We start from the raw sequence: 20,500 nt of genomic DNA, 5'->3' as shown, positions 1-20,500 counted from the left end.
TTTTCAGTGAAGAGGGAGCTGAGCTGGAAGGCGCAGCTTTTGATTTACCGGTCCATCTACGTCCCAGCTCTCATGAACTCTGTGTAGTGACCGAAAGATTGAGATTGCGGATACAAGCGGCCGAAATGAGTTTCCTCCGTGGGGTGGCTGGGCTCAGCTTTAGAGATAGGGTGAGGAGCTCAGACATCCAGAGGGAGCACATAGCGCTGCTGCTCCTTCACGTCGAAAGGGTTCAGTTGAGGTGGTTCAGGGCAATTGATCAGGATGCCTCCTGGGCGCCTCCCGTTAGAGGTGTTTCAGGCACCTCCCCTAGGAGGCCCCGGGGCAGACCCAGAACACACTGGAGGGATTATCTATCTCATCTGGCCTGGAAGCACCTTGGGGTCCCTCAAGAAGAGCTAGAAAGTGTTGCTGGGGACAAGGATATCAGGGTGGGTGCTTTTCTCGTCCTGCTGCCCCCGCAACCTGGCCCCGGATAAGCGGATGAAAATGGATGGATGGACTTATTTATCATGTAAAACCTGATCCACTTAGAAGTAGCCTATATGAATTGCTATGTGATTGCTTCCAGATCCAACAGTAAGTGACCAAACTGTTTGATCTATTTGGGACCTGCAGTGAAAAACTTTGACCTCCAACAGTGATGCTGAACACAAGATTATGTTTCACAATGCCAAAGCTCTCCACATTAACTCTCACACTGAGAACAAAGGGTTTGGATAAAAATATTTAATTATTTGTATTAAATAGATAAAAAAGACAATACAAAGAGTAAATAAAATCAAATTTTAAATACACAGAAAATATGGGGTACAAAATATGAAAGTTACACGGGTGCAAACAAGCCAAAGATAAAGAGAGGGAAAGGTAAGTACCACAGCAGTAGCTTATTTAACAGGAGATGAGCAGAGGGTTGACGCTGCTGGTTTGACACCCTGAAGATGAAACCAGAGGTTTCTCTCTGCTCTTTCCGCCTTCATCATCCTCTCCGTTTCCATGGAGATCCCTGGAGGACAGCTGGACACAGAGGGCGTCAGCTACCTGCAAGACCTGAGATGGACCTGGATAGGGAAGGACAAAAGACAATTTCAGCGACAAGTCACAAGCAACACCATGAATCAACTAACTGTGGATACCTCAACTGGGAGATGTAGAACACACCTACCATTTCCACTTCTACTGCACACATCCAGAGTATCCATCACAATCTTCCCCAGCTCCCTGCGGGACACGTTCTACAAACACAGTGAGAGGTGTCTTACTTACTTTACTTTATATTTGTGTTTTTAATTTTATTCATAGAATCAAACATACAACAATATGAAAAACATACCAAACAGCAAAACCTGTCAAAACTCCATATCAGGCATATTCAGCTTCATATCAACATAGACACATACAGTAGCACCTTAAATTGTCAAGTCTAATGCCGTATTTATATCATTAAAGAGCCCAAAGAGTTTAGTATTTAAAAACCAAATAACAACATGAATAAAGTGTGTAAAATATATACAAAAAGTAATATAAGGTACGGTTGAATTGTTTCCTAGAGTTTTATAAGAGCTCATTTTTATTTCACAATAGAAATTTTTACTACAAAATTACCTTTTTAAAAGTCTTTTAATTTCAAACCCAATAACACTTTTATTTCACTTTTATTTCATAAAGGGCAGTGACATGAAAAGTGACATTATGAAATATAACTTGACATGAAATAAAGTGTCATTGGGGCAAAAAAGCCATTTTGAAATAAAAAACAGTCTTTTGAAAAAGTTTAAAATGTTATTTCTTTGTACAATGTGCCCTTGCAAAATAAAGCAGTATTAAAGAAACATAAAATATAAATATAGATACTGAAGGAATCTATCATAGCAGCTCATCATCTCCATGTACTAGGGTGGAATAAACACTAGATGGCAGTGAAGAGGCATGTGTGGGTTGTATGCCTGAGCTGAATGGTGCGTGTTGTGTGAACCTTGTTGCGTAGCTGCAGCAGCAGTGTAAGGCCATCTGTGAGTTTCTCCTCCAACAAAGACAGACGAGTCTTCTCTTTCTCCTCCAGCCTTGTCTTGTCCTCCTCTTCCTCAGGCCTCTAGCAAACATAAGGAGAAAGAAATAAATGCAAACATTCCCCTAAACTATGTCTACAGTATTAGTCGTCAGGTGAGTCAATATTAACCAGTTCCTAAAATGTCCTTTAGAAGTTTCGGGACTTTAATTTGGGGAGATTCTGGGGCATTGAGCACATATACACAGAGAGAGAGACCTGGTTATGTTTGCTCTGAGGATTAAGTGTTTTCATTCAGACAGAAGGAGCTACTTAACAAACACAAAGGAATGGAAGTACGACTTCAATATGTCCTCTGTTGAAAAAAGAAGAAAAATATCCGTGATAGAATCAGTAACAATTTGCAGTTCAACAAACATTTCTCCATTTCTGGTCTGGCATACTGCAATGAATTTGCAATTTATCTCATCCAAACAACAGAAGGACCAATGAACGCTGGGGGTGGGGGCGGGTCTAGCGATTAGCCAATCAGCGCCACAGTGATGTCAAGCTGTGCGTCGGTGGGTAACTGGTGAGGATAGCAACAATGGCGACCGCTACAGATCCTACAGACCACATTGACGATGCTATCGAGGTATTTCACCACTACTCGCGTTAATGGAGGACCAAATTAAGGAAGCTGCTAAACTGGATTTAACGGCGATGCAGCTGGGCATGCACGACGACGGAGACATTTTAAACGGGCAATGCTCGCTTGTTTTCAGCACCCCCGAGGCATGGATACTAATGACGTCAGATTCTGGGTGAGTCGTTGATCTCTACTGATTGGTTAGGGAAAAATCAAATTCCCTCCCCCTTGTAAATCGCCTTCAATGGAGGCGATGTCTGACTGAAGGTTCTGGGAGCTTCAGTCTGACACTCAGGCCAGCCAGAAACTGCAGTTCCTTAAATGGCCACTTGAGGCTGACTGCAAGAGTAAATAAATCCCCAAAGTGCTAACTAAAGTGTTAAAATGCCCAACTTTACAGCAGAAATAAACATGTTCACAGCCTGGTACAAAATCTGGTTCTGGTCTCTATAGCTGATTTCCCCGATCATGAAACTGTGCGGGGGTGAATTTTTGCATTGCATTGCCATAGTTAAAGCTATATCAATGTGTTTTCAGTTCATGAAAGCTAATTGCAGTGAACACCACCGCATCATACAGATGTAAGTTATACATGTTTTGTTGCACTTACTTCCAATAATGTGGTCAAATAGAAGCTGCCTGTTATGTTTGTTGGGTCTGTAATTATTTAGCACCACAAACAATAATGTGAGTGCTGACATTAGCTTGCTGGCTATTGTTAGCATTCACTAGCTAGCTAACTTGCTCCTAGCTACGGCAGCACATTTTAAACAGCACTGACATTGTGGCGTAAGTTTGGTTTACTACACTGTTGAAATGAATGCACCACGCAAGAAGTACGTAGTGTACATAGTGTACTACATTGAAGTGTACTAATTGAAGTATGCGATTTCAGACACACTCTTAGGGTCAGCTTCAGCCTCTCATCCAAATATGGTCACGTCTTCCAAAAATACAAGATGGTGACGGACAAAGAAATGACAAAATTGAGGCTTTAAAATGGGAGTCCACAAACCAATGGGTGATGTTATGTGGCTACATCCATTGTTTATACAGTCTATGCTCTGGATGAAGAAACATGATGATGGGTGAATTACACCTCAAAGGTTGAAGCCAAAGAGACTCAAGTTATTTAAACAAGAACATGTGACTGTAGCTTCCTTCTCTTTGAACTCTCAAGACATTTTAAAAGCCTAAATCAAAGTTATCCTGCTAAATGAACCAGCCAAATTACTGGCAATACATAATCTGACAAGCCCTGTTCAGTTTATCCTACAATACTGTATTAAGCTTACTTGTTTGGTTGTTTGGCCACTACCCAGACAGAGGTTTTTTCATTAGCTAATCCAACATTAAGGCTCCAGATCTTTAAAGCTGTTTGCAACATAGTCTGCACTTTGAGCTGTTAGTCATCTTAACCAAGTTTCTCTCTCCCACCTTTTCTCTGCTTCTGTCTGGCTGCTCTTGGTTTTGTCCCTGCCAGCTGCAGCTCCCCCTGCTGTCCTTAAAAGTGTTGATGAGGTTTTTATCGTGCAGGTGACTCTGAGGGACAAGGTGATGGACCACATGGTTCTGACATCTGCAAGAAAAAGAGAAGTGATGTCTTACATTTGGAATGGAAAAACGTGTCCACAGTGGTGCTGTGATAGATGTTTGCTCACCCTTTGCCACAGCCGTGCAGTCGGTGCTTCTTCACCTCCAACAGGCAGCACTGTCCTTCCTCCCTGATTCCTCTGTCCTCCTCCTCTTCATCAGAGGCAGCTCTCCCCTCGACTGCTCTCTGCAGACACTCTGCCTCTGCAGGCAGTATAAGCAGTTACTTTACTGGCTCATTCAGTACGTTTACATGACACTTGAAAAAAACGAATTATTGCCTTAATCCGACTATAACTGGACAACTGAAGTGCATGTAAACACGTTACTCCGACTAATATCGGAGTTCTCCAACTCCGATTAAGACACCCAGATAATGCGATTGGAATTCCGTTTTCTCTGGCATGTATATGCCTTAATCGGAGTTAAACTAGACAATGCATGTGCGCATGCTCCACACCCCCCGCACTGGCGTATGACCCTGGAAGAGACAAGACATGCTATTGTTGTAGCCCTCCAACAGCATACGGCGTTCTTGTCTGCCTCTCGAAATCACCATGACCACGAGGGATAGCGTGCACCTTATCTGCACAATCAGTAACGCATACATTATGTACGAGATGGACAAAGCTGTACGATTATCCATCTTGCTGTTGTTCGAAAATGCCGGTCTGCCGCCTGACTCCAGTTGTTTATTATTAAGTGACGTAATAGGTCAACTGGAAAGGGGGCCGTATTAACCCACTGAAACGACGCATATCGCCACCTTGTGTTGAGGAGGAGGACACGTTCCCGTCAGTAATTCGATTTTCTCAGTTGCATGTGAACTGGGACAAGGACAGAAGTCCGATTAGACGCCAAAATCGAATTTTAAACATAGCTCGATTAAGCTGTGCATGTAAACGTACTGACAGACACCTCAGTGTTTAAGGCTCCACACATTTGCACCAGTGTGGATTTTTTGTTTGTTTTGTTTTTTTCATGGTGTGATCATTAATTTTCCTTTTGCAAATCACCGGTTAATAAATAATGTTCTGTGTGCCCTGTAGACCTTTTCACAGCAGACATTTGGCATGTCGCAGCAGGAGAACCACAGGTGTAACTGATAATATTAACAACAACTGCATTCTGTTTGGGTGTGTCTATTCCTGGGTCCTGGTACTGTTCATGCTGGCTCACTGCCTTACTGCAACACTTGATGATAATGAGCCATTAATTACAAAATTTGTTCCACCTGTGCTTCTCCTGCTTTTACCAGTAAACATGTCGCTGTGATAAAAGGTATATTGCAGAGACAGACTAGTCACTGAAATAAAATGTTGGCATTGTACATTTCTGCAAACCAAGAGTACATTCCTTTTGCACATTTCATACATATCATATGAGTGTTTCTAAAGCGATGCAGTATATGAGCTAACATTTGCTATCAGGAGATAGGGGGGATGGTCGATGGCATGACACTTAGATGAGACACCTGGCAAGCTGCAGCCCACTGCAGACCACTGTCCAAGACCAACAAACAACAAACCTGGTTGTTTTTTAGTCATTGCTGTGTTTCCAGTGGCTTTTTAGCTACCAAACGCTGGGATAGTGGAATGAAAAGCAATTGTCAGCATTGTTGAAACATAAAGTTTTAATGTATCCACTACATAATAATCTGCAAATGTAACATATCCGTGGTTTGCAAAACCGTACAATCCCAACAGCTTCTCTGGATTGTATATCAACAACTCCTGACAAATAAATGTTGAAAAATGTTGGTCACCATTGGAGGGAAAACAAAGAGTGCAGTCCGAACATACCTGTGATCCCCGATAGCTTAGTGATCAATTGGTTTTCCAGTCACTCACCTGTCTTGCTACTGCCGTCTTCTGCACTGAGTGGGTATATTTGTTGAAGGGCAGGGTCAGGAATGCAGGTGCAGTGGGATCTGAAGGTGGTAAAGGTAGAGAACATGCCAGAAATGAATTGCAAATCAGCTGATACTGTGGATAGATGCTCCCTCAGTTGTGCGTTTATATGTGAGTCAGGGTTAGTGGTTAGGGGGTTAGGGTTTCTTCTTTCCACTCTGCTAACACAGACTACATGTGGAACCCCTTGTATCTTGCCATGTTTCATGATTTGCATTGTGTGAAAGGGTGATCAGGCAGGAGAGGCCAGATAAAGACTTCTGGGATCAGGTAAGTCAACAAGCATGGTGCCTGAAGTGTAACAGAGCATGTCAAAGACATCCATCATCAAACCAAGTGAGGGCAAAACAATCCTGACCTTCCATTCTTTCCATTGAGTGCCTCGTGGGGGCCTGAAGCTTCCTAAACATAGAATCACTTGTCTTCCACATTATACACTGCTGTCATACCATACATACTGATACTGTAGGATTAGGCCATTGTCAGGCTGATATTGTGTCCAACCCCAGCTTTAAGTGAGACCACCCTGTGATGGAAAGGCCCCACATTTTGACCTTAAAACACACTGTGTGCTGTTGAAGTGTCTAGTCTAGATGTAGTTGGGCACTTGCAGGTGTCCATCTTCACTGGGTCTTGACCTAAAGGTCAAATCAGTCAAAACTGGCGTTTAAGGATAGGTTCACTATTTTCCATACAAGTCTGTATCACAACACTAGTCAGGTATCCATATGAACATTTAAACTGTTTTCCCTTGTTCCTGTTCACACCAGGCATTAAAAGATCCCTGTCTTTCTGACATACTTCCAATTGCAGTGTCAATGGAAATGTCGGGGGACGAAATCCACAGTCCTGCTTTTGTGCAAAAATATATTATAAAATGTATGGGAAGTAAACATGTGGTTTCAGCAGTCAAGTGAGAGCAGTGTGAGCGACTCACAACAGTAAAACCAAAGCAATGAGCTGAAAGACACCTATAACATGCTGTAGAGATGATAGGAACTCCAAAGGTGTTAATTCTCTGAGGGTTCATCTTTACAAATGACTCCTTTCACAATCATTTGGTTCAGCACAACAGTCAAGTATCTCTTACAGTCTACATCTATGTCTGTTAAAATGTGGATGCTCACACAAATCTTGCCCGGACACACAAATGATCTTTACAATCAGCACAGTTTCAAGGTGGACACCAGAGATTAGTATCACCACTTCAGTATCGAACCAACTGTCTCGCCTTCTGTTCCTTAGATATGACACTGAATAATGGCCAAAAAAACTTTTTATGCAGAGCATTATGATATCACAATGTTGACCTTTGACCTTTTAGATATAAATGTTATCACTTCATCATCCCACTAGACATTTGTGTGAGTTTATTCAGTTTATTCTCCAATTTGAAGAAATTCGCTTAAGGTGTTCTTGAGATATCACCTTCACAAGAATGAGACAAGCTCAAGGTCACAGTGACCTTGAGCTTTGACCACCAAATTCTAATCAGTTTGCTGGTGAGTCCAAGTGAACATTTGTGCAAAATATGAAGAAATTCCCCCACGGTGTTCTTGAGATATTGCGTTCAAAAGAGTGAGACAGACATGGTCACAATGACTTTGATCTTTGACCTATGACCATCAAAATCTTATAATTTCATCGCTGAGTTCAAGGGGACGTTTGTGCCAAATTTGAAGAAATTTCTTCAAGGTGTTCTTGAGATCTCACATTCATGAGAATGGGACTAACGAATGGAAAACCCAAAAACATAATGCCTTAGGCTATGGTTATCGCCGGCACAGAGGCATAAAAATATGGCAGACGTGTCTTTGACAGCCATCAGAGCAGGTTCAAACTATCTCTTATGCATTGCGCATGTGCATTATCTGACTGTGTGTACAGTCTGGTCACTGTGGAGGGTTAGAAAGAGTTTTTGTTAAACATGAATACAGTAGTGTTTGTTGAAAGTAAACCTTTACACACTTTTACACAACACTCCAATTCAGATTGTGTGGCACGTGTGTAACTTGAGCTGCCGGCACTGTTGCATTGAATTTCAAATGAGTAGAGCGCAGAGGCAAATGATGTGTAATGGATGCACAAACATGTCTGTTCACACAGTGTTTGTACCTGTACTGGTGTAGTTCAGTCTCCAGTTGGGTGATCCTGGACTGAAGCTGTGGCACAGACTGAGCCTGCTCCTGGATCATCCGGACCCTCTGAAGCCCCAAACTCAGAGCCTCCCTGGCCTCCTCTGCCCGCCTCCTGATGGAGATCATCCAAGATCATTAAACCATTCCTATAACATCTATCCATGTCGTCATTCAAACATCAAGTTAACTACAGAACTCCAACCTGATCTGAGCGTTCTCCTTCCTCAGTGCAGACTCCACCCCATGAAGCTTGCGCACCTCCTGGTACGCCCATCGCAGCTCCTCCTCCAGACGCTCATTGAATTTCATGGCCTCCTCCAGTTGCCCATCACGTGAGGAGCGGATCAACTTCAGCTCCCTGACAAGGGGGTCCCTGATGTCCCGTCTCCTCCCCACCCTCCTCGCAGCATCTCCTCCGGCACCACTGCTTTGTCCTTTAATCCTCTGTGTTGGTACCAGTTTCCCCTGTACGAGGGTGATGGAAGATGTGGGAGATGAAACTGTGGACTTGAAGTTGGATGAAGGAGGGCGGGTACGGCTCCTCTCCCGTCGGAGTGCCACTTCCAGGGCCAGGCAGCGAGCATCGCTCCCCTGCAGCGCCGAGCGGAGGTCCTCCACCAGCTCCCTCAGAGCAGCTACTTCATCAACTATAGGGACACAGAACAGTTTTAAGTTGCAGTGCAGATAACTTCTCTGTCCTCTGAAGTTGATGTTCTTGCTATTGCGTAACTAACAGGCATCTCGCTCAGTGTGTGATGGGCACTTGTAGATAAAATAAAGGCCTATATTCATTTGTATTCCTCTGTAATGTAGCACAGTGTTAACAATGATACTTATACTATGCTTTCTCAGACTTTGAATTCAAACCATTGTGTGACCCCGCCAAAAATATATAATTTAATAATTAAATTAATACCGTAAACATGTGTGCGACCAGTCAACTAATGACCCCAGTGACAACTATTGGTGGACGAGGAAAACTGTTAGTCTGGGGCAGTCCTACACTTTGTTTTTTTGCTGAAACTCAAGTCATGTATGACTGCAAACTCAAGGTACAGTATTTGTTCTTTACTTCAGCATTTACATTGTGTGCTATTTTCTTATAAGTGCTTAAGCACAATTTTGAGGTACTTATACTTTATTTAGATAGTTCCATTTAAAGCTCCTTTCTACATCTACTCCACATTACAGAGGGAAATATTGCAGTCTTTACTCCACTATGTGACAGTTTAAGTTATTAGCTAGGAAACAAGACAAACTACATTTAAAAAAAACATATGATAAGCTTATAAAATACCACACACTGTTGAAGATTAAATCAGTGGCTCCCCACCTTTTTGGCTTCGCTTATATTAAAACAAACAAAAAAACAGTCGTGTCCCTTTGTCATGTTTCAAATATCTGAGTAGGCAGCAGTTCCAAGGAGTGATTTCCTTTTTAAAAAAATATTTTAAAAATTGTTAAAGCAACAAATAGGCAGTGGCACCCCCAGACATTTTTAATGGGGTAGCCAGATGGGGTGGCACACCAAAACAAAAGCCAATAACTGAATTTCAGGAATTCGAATATAGGCTGTTAAAGTACACAGGCTTGTTGAAAACTATGAGTAGAGGAATCACATATTGATATACTTTGGTTTCGTACACATGCATTTTTGCTAAATCCTTACTATTCAAAACTAAACTGAAAGTGAAATTTGTTTTTTCTCTTTTGAAAGTCAGACTCCAATACTACAATTTCTTTCTTCTTTTCTTTGAGCCTATATGTTTGGGAAGCACTGAGCATACGACTGGAAAAATGAGACTTAGATTATACTGCAAGAGTTGTGTGAGAGTTTGTGATTGGATGTGATGATACTTTGCTGTAGTCCACAGTGGCCCCAGCGACCACCCCTTGGTGGCGCCACCGCAAACTATCATTAATCATCACAGGACCCCACAGTTTAATCTTGTGACTCCTAGCAGAGGGCTCGACCCCTAGGTTGGAAACCACTTAACTACCTAATCCAAAGAGCTTAAAACCAGCTCCACCTCGATCATACAACAGTATAATGCTTGCTGAACGGACATTAATGCACCAGTATCAGCAATCTGATGTTATAACATATCAGTCACAGAGGACTCTTTTACAGTGTTGCATTGGAGCAGTTGCTTCTGAAAAGGATGTGAGTGCCTCCAGCACTGTGTAGGAGAACAACAGAGTGACAGAGCAGGTGGTGAGTGTACAGGAGATGGAAAAGATGAAGAACAAATCAGGTGTCAAGGCACAGTGTGTTGGGTGTTAAGATCAAATAAGTTCAAGTAATTGGTGCTTAATTGCCTACTTCCTCTCTTACCACACACTCTCTCAAGACTATCATTACTGCTCTGTGCATATGAGCAGATTAGACAGTGTGGTTCTGTGTGTACAGTTAAAACAAAGTCCTATACATAAACTGTAATAAGCTTCATGCAACAATTAACCCCCTCAGTGGTCACAGAGGGCTTTTCAGTGCAATAACACATGTACCAGACACAGCACCTACCCGACTCGCGATCCTCTGCGGTTCGACCTTTACTCAGTCTGTTGACGGATGCAGTCTGATCCCTGGTCAGATCAAAACTCACACATTTTCTCCGTCTGACACGCGGCCACCGGAGCCGTATCTGTCGCTCCACCAGCTCCGTGTCCTCAGTAACGGGCAGGCGCCAGGCACACTCCCCGGTGCCTTTACGCGCACTGCGCACACGGAAATATCCACAAAGCCGCGAGTGGAAGTCTTTAAAGGACAGCTGTCTGGGCAGCACAGAACACACATCCTTAAACTCGTCATTTTCCTCATCCCTTTCTCCATCTTCGATTCCTCCTTTCATTGTCCTCTTCCCTTTCTCCGCTCCGGTGAGTCCCAGCACGGCGCATAGCGCGGTGAAATCCTCCGCCGTCACCGTATCGTCCCGGTTGGGGTAGGCCAGGTGGTGAAAGACCTCCTGCAGGTACTGGTCTATTCCAGTAGCCAGGACGACGATTTCGTTTTCCACGCCGGGGTCGGGGCAGTGGTGGTGGGACAGGACGCTCCGCAGCCACTCGCTTTTACGCGAGGGCTGGACGCGCGGCAGAGCCGATGCGGTGCGCTTCATGACTGCACATGAAGTGAGTTTTTCTTCACAAGATCTTACCAAATTAAAATCAGATCACAGGAATTAGCATCGGATATTATTTCAGAACAGAATGACGCTAAAACGCACTCCCATTCCCGGTGCGGTTTCAGGCTACGTAATTCCAAGTAAACCTCACTCTGGATTCCTTCCCGGCGCGTCAAGTCAAAATCTGATCCCCTCGGGTGAGAAAAAGTCTCACTGTATCGACTCCACCCTTTTGTGTGCACACTCTGTGTGTGACTGTACCCGCAAGGTGCTTACACTGCTCAGTGCACAGTTAAGAATGCAAGAAAGTGAGGCCAATTTCAGTGCTATGGTTGTTTGATCTCTATTACAAAAGTGGATCACATATCATGTATTGCCAAAACAGTTTGCAGGCTGTATCAATCTCACAATGTTCCTCCACAGGAAGCACTAAGCAAAACTTCTTTGGTGAATTTAGCTGACAAATGATCGGATTTATGTCATACAAGTGGGGTTTTGAGGTAATGACATAATTTGCAGGGACTTAGGGCATTTTGTGGCACCTGTCATCCAAACCAAACCACAACAATCCAGAGTGAGTCATGCTGGGTTTTAGTTTGCACCTTTTACCAAAATGAATCTTCAGTGGATCTGACTCACTGCCAGTGTGGCAGCAACAACAAAAAGAAAGTCAAATGACTCCTGTTACCCTACACCTTCTGTTCTCGTAAACATCAGGTACAGATCTTTACTTGGAATTAAGAGTGATCTGAACTGTCAGCGGAAATACCTTTCCTCACCCTGACCACCACTTGTCACACACCTAACAAAGAGGGCGTCTTGATTACACTCACCTAGGCATGACTAGACCACACAAATTACACTCCACTGCACTGCTGGCACATTACTTGAAGCATTACACACAGACAGAATCAGTGCCAAAACAATCTGTCAATTGGAAGAAAATGAATTAATGAAAGGTCCAGCGTGTTTTCCTGGTTATGATTCCTTCAGTGTTTGTTGTTCAGGAGACTTTGCCCACGGGCCAAATTATCCACAGAGGTCTCCAAAACAAAGGATGAAGCAGTTTCACGGAAAAAAATGTGTGTTTCCGATGCTACTCATCGCAGAGAGGCCGCTAACTACAGTGGCTGATGAGAAAATGCTCTATGTAGAGTCTGTGTTTGGTTTGTCCATTCTGGGCTAATGTAGTAACATAGTGGTGCAACATGGTGATCTCCACAGACGAGGACCCGCTTCCTGTGTAGATATACATGACTCATTCTGAGGTAATAACAACAAAACGATTCTTTATTTCAGATGATTATACACCATAAAGAAGACATACGTGTAATATTATATTCTATTTCTGCCAATATATCCCCCTAAATCCTACACTGGACCTTTAAACACTCAAATCATTCATCTATATCTTTGGGTTTGGGATTGTTACTCAGACACAATCATTGAAGACGGCCCCTTTAGCTTTGAGATAGTGTTTTTTTAATTGTTTTCTGACAATTTATATACAAACCAACCAACCATATAAAACCAAATACAGGAAGACAGCTGAGATTAATGTTAACTAAGTATAAAGTACAAAAAAAGATTTGCATACTCATTTTACTCCCGTAAAAAAAACTCACCTGTCTTGACAAACAGGGAGAAATATACAGAATAATTTAAGATGAATCATGAACACTACTAAAGAGTTGCAGAGCATACTTTTCCACCTTTGCATACCACACTCAAATGTACTGGCTAGCAGATGAGTCATCTGAAGTCATATGAGCTCACAGAGGGAAACCTGAGATCTTGTTTAGTCTTTGATTTTGGTTTCTCGCACTAATCTGAATATGGTTGAGTTACAGCACTCCCAGTGACTCATCTGGGGCTTTTACCTTTGGAAAGGTATACAGTAGAAAAGGTGATGTATTGTCTTAAACACACAAATTGTCATGAAGATATAAAAAGGCACTTATCGCCTGTGGCCTGTGTCACGGACATGTGGGGGCAGGCAGGGCTTAGTTCAGATCTTGGAAACTATGTTTTTCCTTCCAGGCTGCCAGGAGAAAATCTGTGATAGCAGTCAAGGTCAAGGTAGCAAAAGAGACACACACATATTTCTTTTATTTAACACATCAGTGTATGGAAATAGAAACTGCTGTACAGCCCTCCTAGCACACATTTACTATTTTTTTTGTAGAAATCATCAGCAGTTTTGGAGGGTTTTTTTCTTTATGGTGTTCTTACATACTAGCCTTTATTTTCATGTGAATGTATATCAGCTGTAAAACTATCCTGCAACAAAAAAGTAGGAGTTTTAGGTGAGTTTATATCGTGCTAAACTACAAAGCAGCACACACATACTGTATAATATGTCCACCCACAAGGAGGAAGTCACTGCCCTTTGGTGCTGTTCTCACAGTTAAAGCTTCAATTGGTTACTCTGATAAAAATAACTTTTGTCTGTGAATAAATCATGTTCCTCCTCATAGTGCTTCTAATGGTATTTGCAAGAATCCACTGTGACTTGACGAAAGAGTCTCTGACACAGCTGCCAATTGTGTCAGTTACTGCTCATTGCAATCAAACTGTCAAACTAGGCAGCACTGACCAAATATGAATTATTATTCTTTTATTGTATTGCCTATTCGTCACCTCAGGTGTTTTCCGAAACACTTTTTAGTGTACTGTTTAGCTGTAAAAAAAAGAAAGTTTGACCGATGTACCAAGTACCAGCTGTCCATTCCCAGCAGCAGCAAGCAACAAAAAATGATTTGTGCAGATCTGTCGTTGCCCAAGGGTAAGGATAAGTCAAGCTGCAGTATATGAGACTCTCCCTCTGTTCTGACTACTATTTCTTGTTTCTGCATCAAGATGCATTCATAAAGAGCACAGGCTTACATACACTGAACAAAAATATAAACGCAACACTTTTGTTTTTGCTCCCATTTTTCATGAGCTGAACTCAAAGATCTAAAACATTTTCTATTCACACAAAAGACCATTTCTTACAAATATTGTTCACAAATCTGTCTAAATCTGTGTTAGTGAGCACTTCTCCTTTGCCGAGATAATCCATCCCACCTCACAGGTGTGGCATATCAAGATGCTGATTAGACAGCATGATTATTGCACAGGTGTGCCTTAGGCTGGCCACAATAAAAGGCCACTCTGAAATGTGCAGTTTTGCTTTATTGGGGGGGGGGGGTTTGAGGGGGTCAGAAAACCAGTCAGTATCTGGTGTGACCACCATTTGCCTCACGCAGTGCAACATATCTCCTTCGCGTAGAGTTGATCAGGTTGTTGATTGTGGCCTGTGGAATGTTGGTCCACTCCTCTTCAATGGCTGTGCGAAGTTGCTGGATAATGGCAGGAACTGGAACACGCTGTCGTATACGCCGATCCAGAGCATCCCAAACATGCTCAATGGGTGACATGTCTGGTGAGTATGCTGGCCATGCAAGAACTGGCATGTTTTCAGCTTCCAGGAATTGTGTACAGACCCTTGCAACATGGGGCTGTGCATCATGAGGTGATGGTCATGGATGAATGGCACAATGATGGGCCTCAGGATCTCGTCATGGTATCTCTGTGCATTCAAAATGCCATCAATAAAATGCACCTGTGTTCGTTGTCCATAACATACGCCTGCCCATACCATAACCCCACCGCCACCATGGGCCACTCGATCCACAACGTTGACATCAGCAAACCGCTCACCTACACGACGCCACACACGCTGTCTGCCATCTGCCCTGAACAGTGAAAACTGGGATTCATCCGTGAAGAGAACACCTCTCCAATGTGCCAGACGCCATCGAATGTGAGCATTTGCCCACTCAAGTCGGTTACAAACTGCAGTCAGGTCGAGACCCCGATGAGGACGACGAGCATGCAGATGAGCTTCCCTGAGACGGTTTCTGACAGTTTGTGCAGAAATTCTTTGGTTATGCAAACCGATTGTTGCAGCAGCTGTCCAGGTGGCTGATCGTCTGAGACCAGCCATCCGGACAGCTGCTGCAAACCGATTGTTGCAGCAGCTGTCCGGGTGGCTGGTCTCAGACGATCTTGGAGGTGAACATGCTGGATGTGGAGGTCCTGGGCTGGTGTGGTTACACGTGGTCTGCGGTTGTGAGGCCGGCTGGATGTACTGCCAAATTGTCTGAAACGCCTTTGGAGACGGCTTATGGTAGAGAAATGAACATTCAATTCACGGGCAACAGCTCTGGTGGACATTCCTGCCGTCAGCATGCCAATTGCACGCTCCCTCAAAACTTGCGACATCTGTGGCATTGTGCTGTGTGATAAAACTGAACATTTTAGAGTGGCCTTTTATTGTGGCCAGCCTAAGGCACACCTGTGCAATATTCATGCTGTCTAATCAGCATCTTGATATGCCACACCTGTGAGGTGGGATGGATTATCTCGGCAAAGGAAAAGTGCTCACTAACACAGATTTAGACAGATTTGTGAACAATATTTGTGAGAGATGGTCTTTTGTGTGTGTAGAAAATGTTTTAGATCTTTGAGTTCAGCTCATGAAAAATGGGAGCAAAAACAAAAGTGTTGCGTTTATATTTTTGTTCAGTGTAAATCACATAATAGGTGTTTTGGGGAGGGTAAATGCTTTCTTTATGCTATGTGTGTGTGTATACACATGTGTGTGTTTGTGTGGGGTAACTAGAAGTTAATGTGCAGCTCAGCAGTCGTCCTGTCGGCCCTGCTGTCACGCTGCCTCCCTCTGAGAGTCAGTCCTCCAGCTGCTGCCTGCTCTGGGTGAAAGGACCTGATCTGAAAATGAAAGGATGGAGAAGCTATAAGAGGGGGCTGTAAATAAAGAGGGTGGGGGTCTGCAGCCAGTGTGTGTATGTGTGTGTGTGTGCATGCTCATGCAGGCATGCCTGAATGTCCTGTTGTTCACCTTTGAGAGGAGGAGCAAGGCAGTATCAGTGGTGATAGGAGCTGGGTTAAGGCTTTGTGTTGGCTGCCATATGTTCCTCTAAGGGTCAACAAAAAGACAAACACTGCCACACACAAGTACCACCTCTTTGAAGTGGTGACACTGACAGATATTCTGTGTCAGTTCACTGAGGGCTAAACCTGGTTTAACCCCTGCAGGGATGTGAAGGTCTCTAAACGTGGGGTCACACAGGTTAACCTATTCGTCAGCTTTTAGTCGTCCTCTTACTTTTTTATTGATCTGTGACCATTTCCTGTCACAGCCAGTGTGTTTCAGCACCAGGCCACAGGTCAAGGACAGTTGCACATTATAGTATCATATGTGGCTATGCAAGGACACAGATGTTCCTGACTGTGTACAAAGTATCTGTCTCCTTTGTGTCATTGTGTGTTATGTTCTGTTGCTGTTTATAATCTCTGAAAAAACTTTTCATTAAATACAGCATAATGTTCAAATTAAAGTAGATTAAAACTAACTTCACAGCATTCTTTATTTTCCTTTAAACTGTAAGATAAACAGACTTAAACCTACAACAAGTGACCTTTCGGCCACTTATGAGCAGCACAAACAAGCCGTAAACACATCTATGTGATTATCCGATGTGTTCTCATCCCAATGCATCAAATATCGCTGCTTTGTAAGTAGACTTTCATGTCTGAATATGATGCGCTAGGTATCTCCTACCTGTTGTTGACATTATGGGACAGTGTGTCAATTTATGCTTGCTACATGCATTGTGTCTTTTCAAAAAACACAGTTTCAGCTCGTTATGTGCATACAGTCTTTTTCAAAATAAACTTTCAACATCAGTAAAACACCTTTACATTTATTTCCTCGTGCAATAAAAGCACGTGGTTGGTTTAAGTAAAGACATCATGGTTTGGCTTTAAACTCACACAGTAACAGAACAGCAGGCTCTCAAGTGAAGGTCTAGGGTTTGTTGGACCTATCCACTTCCCCTCCTGTTCGCCCTTTAGGAACTTCTCAGCTCTTTATATTCCATTGATTTCGGGGGCATTATAAGCTGCGTATCATATCCTCACAAAAGCTGCCTTTGAGCGTCTGTATCTGACACCAAAGTCACTGACAAAGAAGCAGTTATTGACAAGTTTGGAATGAGAACTGGATTATCACCTCTTAAACTATTTGTTATCAAAAATGTCATGTGGATACAGAGCAACTTTAGCATTCATGTTTCAGTCCACCTTATGTCCAATATTCATACTTCTTTGGCTCTGTTATGGTCCGTTCCAAGCAGCAACCTCTGGAGTTGAAAAAACTGCAGTTCACCAAATGGCCACTGAGACTGGCTGAGGCTTATTCCTGAAAAGACACATTTGCTAAAATGCCCAAATTTACAGCAGAAACAGCAGAAATAAACCTGTTTACACCCTCGTACAAGGTGCAGAGTAAAGGCTTAGCTGTAGCTGACACTATATCAATGTGTTTTCAGTTCATGAAGTTAATAGTAACATTTTGGTCACATAAAAAAGTCTGGTTTAGTTGTTCTAAAAGGACTTCTAAGGAGTTGGAGTTTTTCCAATAAAAATATTTTGTTCGTGGTCTAAAGCCTGGCTTTTGCGAGTGAAATTTCTATTAGCATTATCACAATTAACTATAGCTGTAAATGCACCATGCTATCCAATGTAGCAACTTTCATTTCATTTCATTTATTTGTTTATTTGTACAGGGACAGTGCACATTAATGAACATTTCTATAAATGTGCCACTTTTAGCTGAGTAGCTAGTTTCCAACTGCAGTCCCCAGGCAAGGTGTTAAATGCCAGCTAAAAAACCCCATTACAATAGACATTTCTTAATAACAGTAAAATATACAGCACATATAAAAGCACATGGATCAGAATAGAAGGCATAACACACACAGTAAAAGACAAGAAGTGGCACATAAATCACAATGGAAAGCACATTAAGCACATTAAAAGACAGGAAAATAAGCTTCAGCCGGCAGGTAGGCTACATCAGGCAAACAGACAAACATATTAGCCATGCAACATATTGGCAGGATACCAGGAACAAAACAATACAGAATAATACAAAACAAAACGCAATGCACATTTAAGCAACATGTAAGCAAGCGAAACAGACAAGCAGATAGGCAGTCATAACACACACAGTAAAAGACAAGAAGAGCAACATGGAGGCAGAGAGGCACACAAGCAGATAGACAGAATTATAGAATTAGTATGAATTACTGATTGTGATCGCAGGCCTGATTATCTTTTAACCATATTTTTAGAGTGTGTTTGAAGGCTTTGTTTGTTTCAATATTGCGAATGTGTGGTGGTAATGAGTTCCAGAACTGGGCAGCTCGCAATGAGAAGGCTGACTGGCTGAAGGAACTTTTTCTCAGTGATACGATGAGAGTAGTTGTTGAGGCCGATCTGGTCAGTCAGCTGCTCAATATAAAAAAGTCAGCAAGTGGTGGTGGAGCCAAACCATGGAGAATTTTGAAAACTAGATTTATGTTGTGAAATTTTACAGTGTTATCCCAGCTTAAAAGGACATGCTTGTCCAGGATACTGCAGTGATGATGACGAAAAGATTTATTGTTCAGGACTTTTAGGGCTTGCTTATACACAGATTGAATTGGTTTTAATGTTGTTTGTCAGGTCTGGGTCCAGCTGGTGAGGCAGTATGTTAAGTGGGGCATTATCATTGCATTGAAGTATAATTTTGCGGCTTCCATATTTAAACAGTTTCTGATGTATCTGAAGTTGGCCAGGTTGTGTTTGATTGTTTGCAAGACTTTCTTTACCTGTTTTTTGAATGTGAGGTTTGAGTCGAGAATAATTCCAAGATATTTGAATTCTGTCACCACTTGAAGCCTCTCACCTGCAACATACACATTTGGGTCAGGTGTATTAGATGTTTTCTTTGTGAAAAACATGCAAACAGTTTTTTTATCATTAAGGTGAAGACTAGATTCTGGGTTAACTCCACCCTCTCATCCAAATATGGTCACTTCTGGCTCAGACAGTTTGTATAGCTGAGGGCATTCTTGGAACCCATCGTCTGTATTCGGCGTCTGACTTCTGGCAGATGGCAATAGAGTCTGTGTATAGAGACTAAGCTGAGGGGAACTGCAGTTGGTCAATAAGTCTCTGTTACTACCTAAATACAGAGTGGTACTTAAGTACAGCGTATGAGTAAATAATTATAGCTATTGTTTTTTTAACATAAGCCTATCCTGTGTCATGTAGTTTTTTCAGCTTGAAAGTGGAAGCCTTGAGTATAGCCTAGAGATTTACAGTAGCCTACATCATTGCAGTTAAGGGGTTACCTTGTGTTCAAGCAGATAAGTCAACAGCCATTTTTTAGAGCCACTGTATGTCACTGAACATGTAATCCAGCTTTATTTTACAATAGGACAAACAATCTTTGTGAGCAGTGCATAAGCTCTGAGTGCTTTGGTGATCTCACTACTGTGTGTGCTCAGGTGTGGCTATCTGAAGTATCTGAAGTATCTGGAGTATCTGGAGTGGGACAATCACTGACCTAAATCTCTGACAAACCTCTAACTCTGAAATGCCATGGAGGCTTTAAATGAGGCAGCCAACATGAAGGGAGTGAAAAGAGAGCAAGAGAGGGAAAGAATGGAGAAAATGGTGTAAAGGAAAGGGAAAGGTTGTCATGACAAAAGAAACACTGGCAAAAAGACAAGATAAAAAACAGAGATAGGTTACAAGTTTACAATATAACAAGTTTGGAAGACACAAAAGTTTTACATTATTTGAGATATCTTTGTTATGACATTAACTAAGACAACATAACTTGTCATATGTATGTCATAGCAAGCCTAATTATCAAACTTAAAGAAACTATTTAGCTTTATCCCCATGACCTCAACCACAGTGGTACAATTTGGACTAATCATTCAGATTCAGATGTCATTAAGCGTTATTACACTCAGTTAAGGTGGAACAAGTAATCCATATAGTCAACAATATCGAGTTCCCACCCATACACCCGTCCGACACATGGATGTATAAGGAAAACGGGATAATAAGGTGGAGGCAGGGCCGCGTTTAGTTGTGTGCAAGTTGCAAAAAGTTTGACTTTACCCAGATCTTCTGCATCACAGACCCATAGAGTAAACACACCAGAGACTTCTGTGAGCCAGGCAGCTAACTTCCAG

The 20,500-nt window shown here is 42.4% G+C and overlaps 1 protein-coding gene across 1 annotated transcript; it reads right to left on the bottom strand.

Annotated features, from left to right (window-relative positions):
- Positions 1–294: 294 nt before the first annotated feature.
- Positions 295–11,565, bottom strand: LOC117256704 (EF-hand and coiled-coil domain-containing protein 1). The gene is made up of 9 exons (XM_033626269.2): positions 10,802–11,565; positions 8,480–8,924; positions 8,255–8,389; positions 6,080–6,159; positions 4,298–4,433; positions 4,074–4,215; positions 1,976–2,092; positions 1,166–1,235; positions 295–1,061 (listed from the first exon to the last, which is right to left on the bottom strand). Exons 1-9 carry the CDS (start codon positions 11,391–11,393, stop codon positions 892–894), a joined length of 1,887 nt encoding a protein of 628 aa, XP_033482160.2. The 5' UTR covers positions 11,394–11,565; the 3' UTR covers positions 295–891.
- Between the last annotated feature and the right edge of the window lie 8,935 nt (positions 11,566–20,500).

The sequence above is a fragment of the Epinephelus lanceolatus genome, chromosome 1 (genome assembly GCF_041903045.1).
Source record: "Epinephelus lanceolatus isolate andai-2023 chromosome 1, ASM4190304v1, whole genome shotgun sequence".
NCBI classification, from domain to species: Eukaryota; Metazoa; Chordata; class Actinopteri; order Perciformes; family Serranidae; genus Epinephelus; species Epinephelus lanceolatus.
The sequence above is the reverse complement of the archived record's forward strand: the minus strand, read 5'-3'. Positions and strand labels throughout refer to the sequence as shown.

Bases quoted from the DNA above. Each gene is read 5' to 3' on its own strand.
- LOC117256704 (XM_033626269.2), bottom strand. From the start codon at position 11,393: ATGAAGCGCACCGCATCGGCTCTGCCGCGCGTCCAGCCCTCGCGTAAA. The intron at 8,390-8,479 runs GTTGGAGTTCTG...GATCTCCATCAG, and splicing joins AAGGAGAACGCTCAGATCAG to GAGGCGGGCAGAGGAGGCCA. The intron at 4,216-4,297 runs GTGAGCAAACAT...TTTTTCTTGCAG, and splicing joins CTGCACGGCTGTGGCAAAGG to ATGTCAGAACCATGTGGTCC.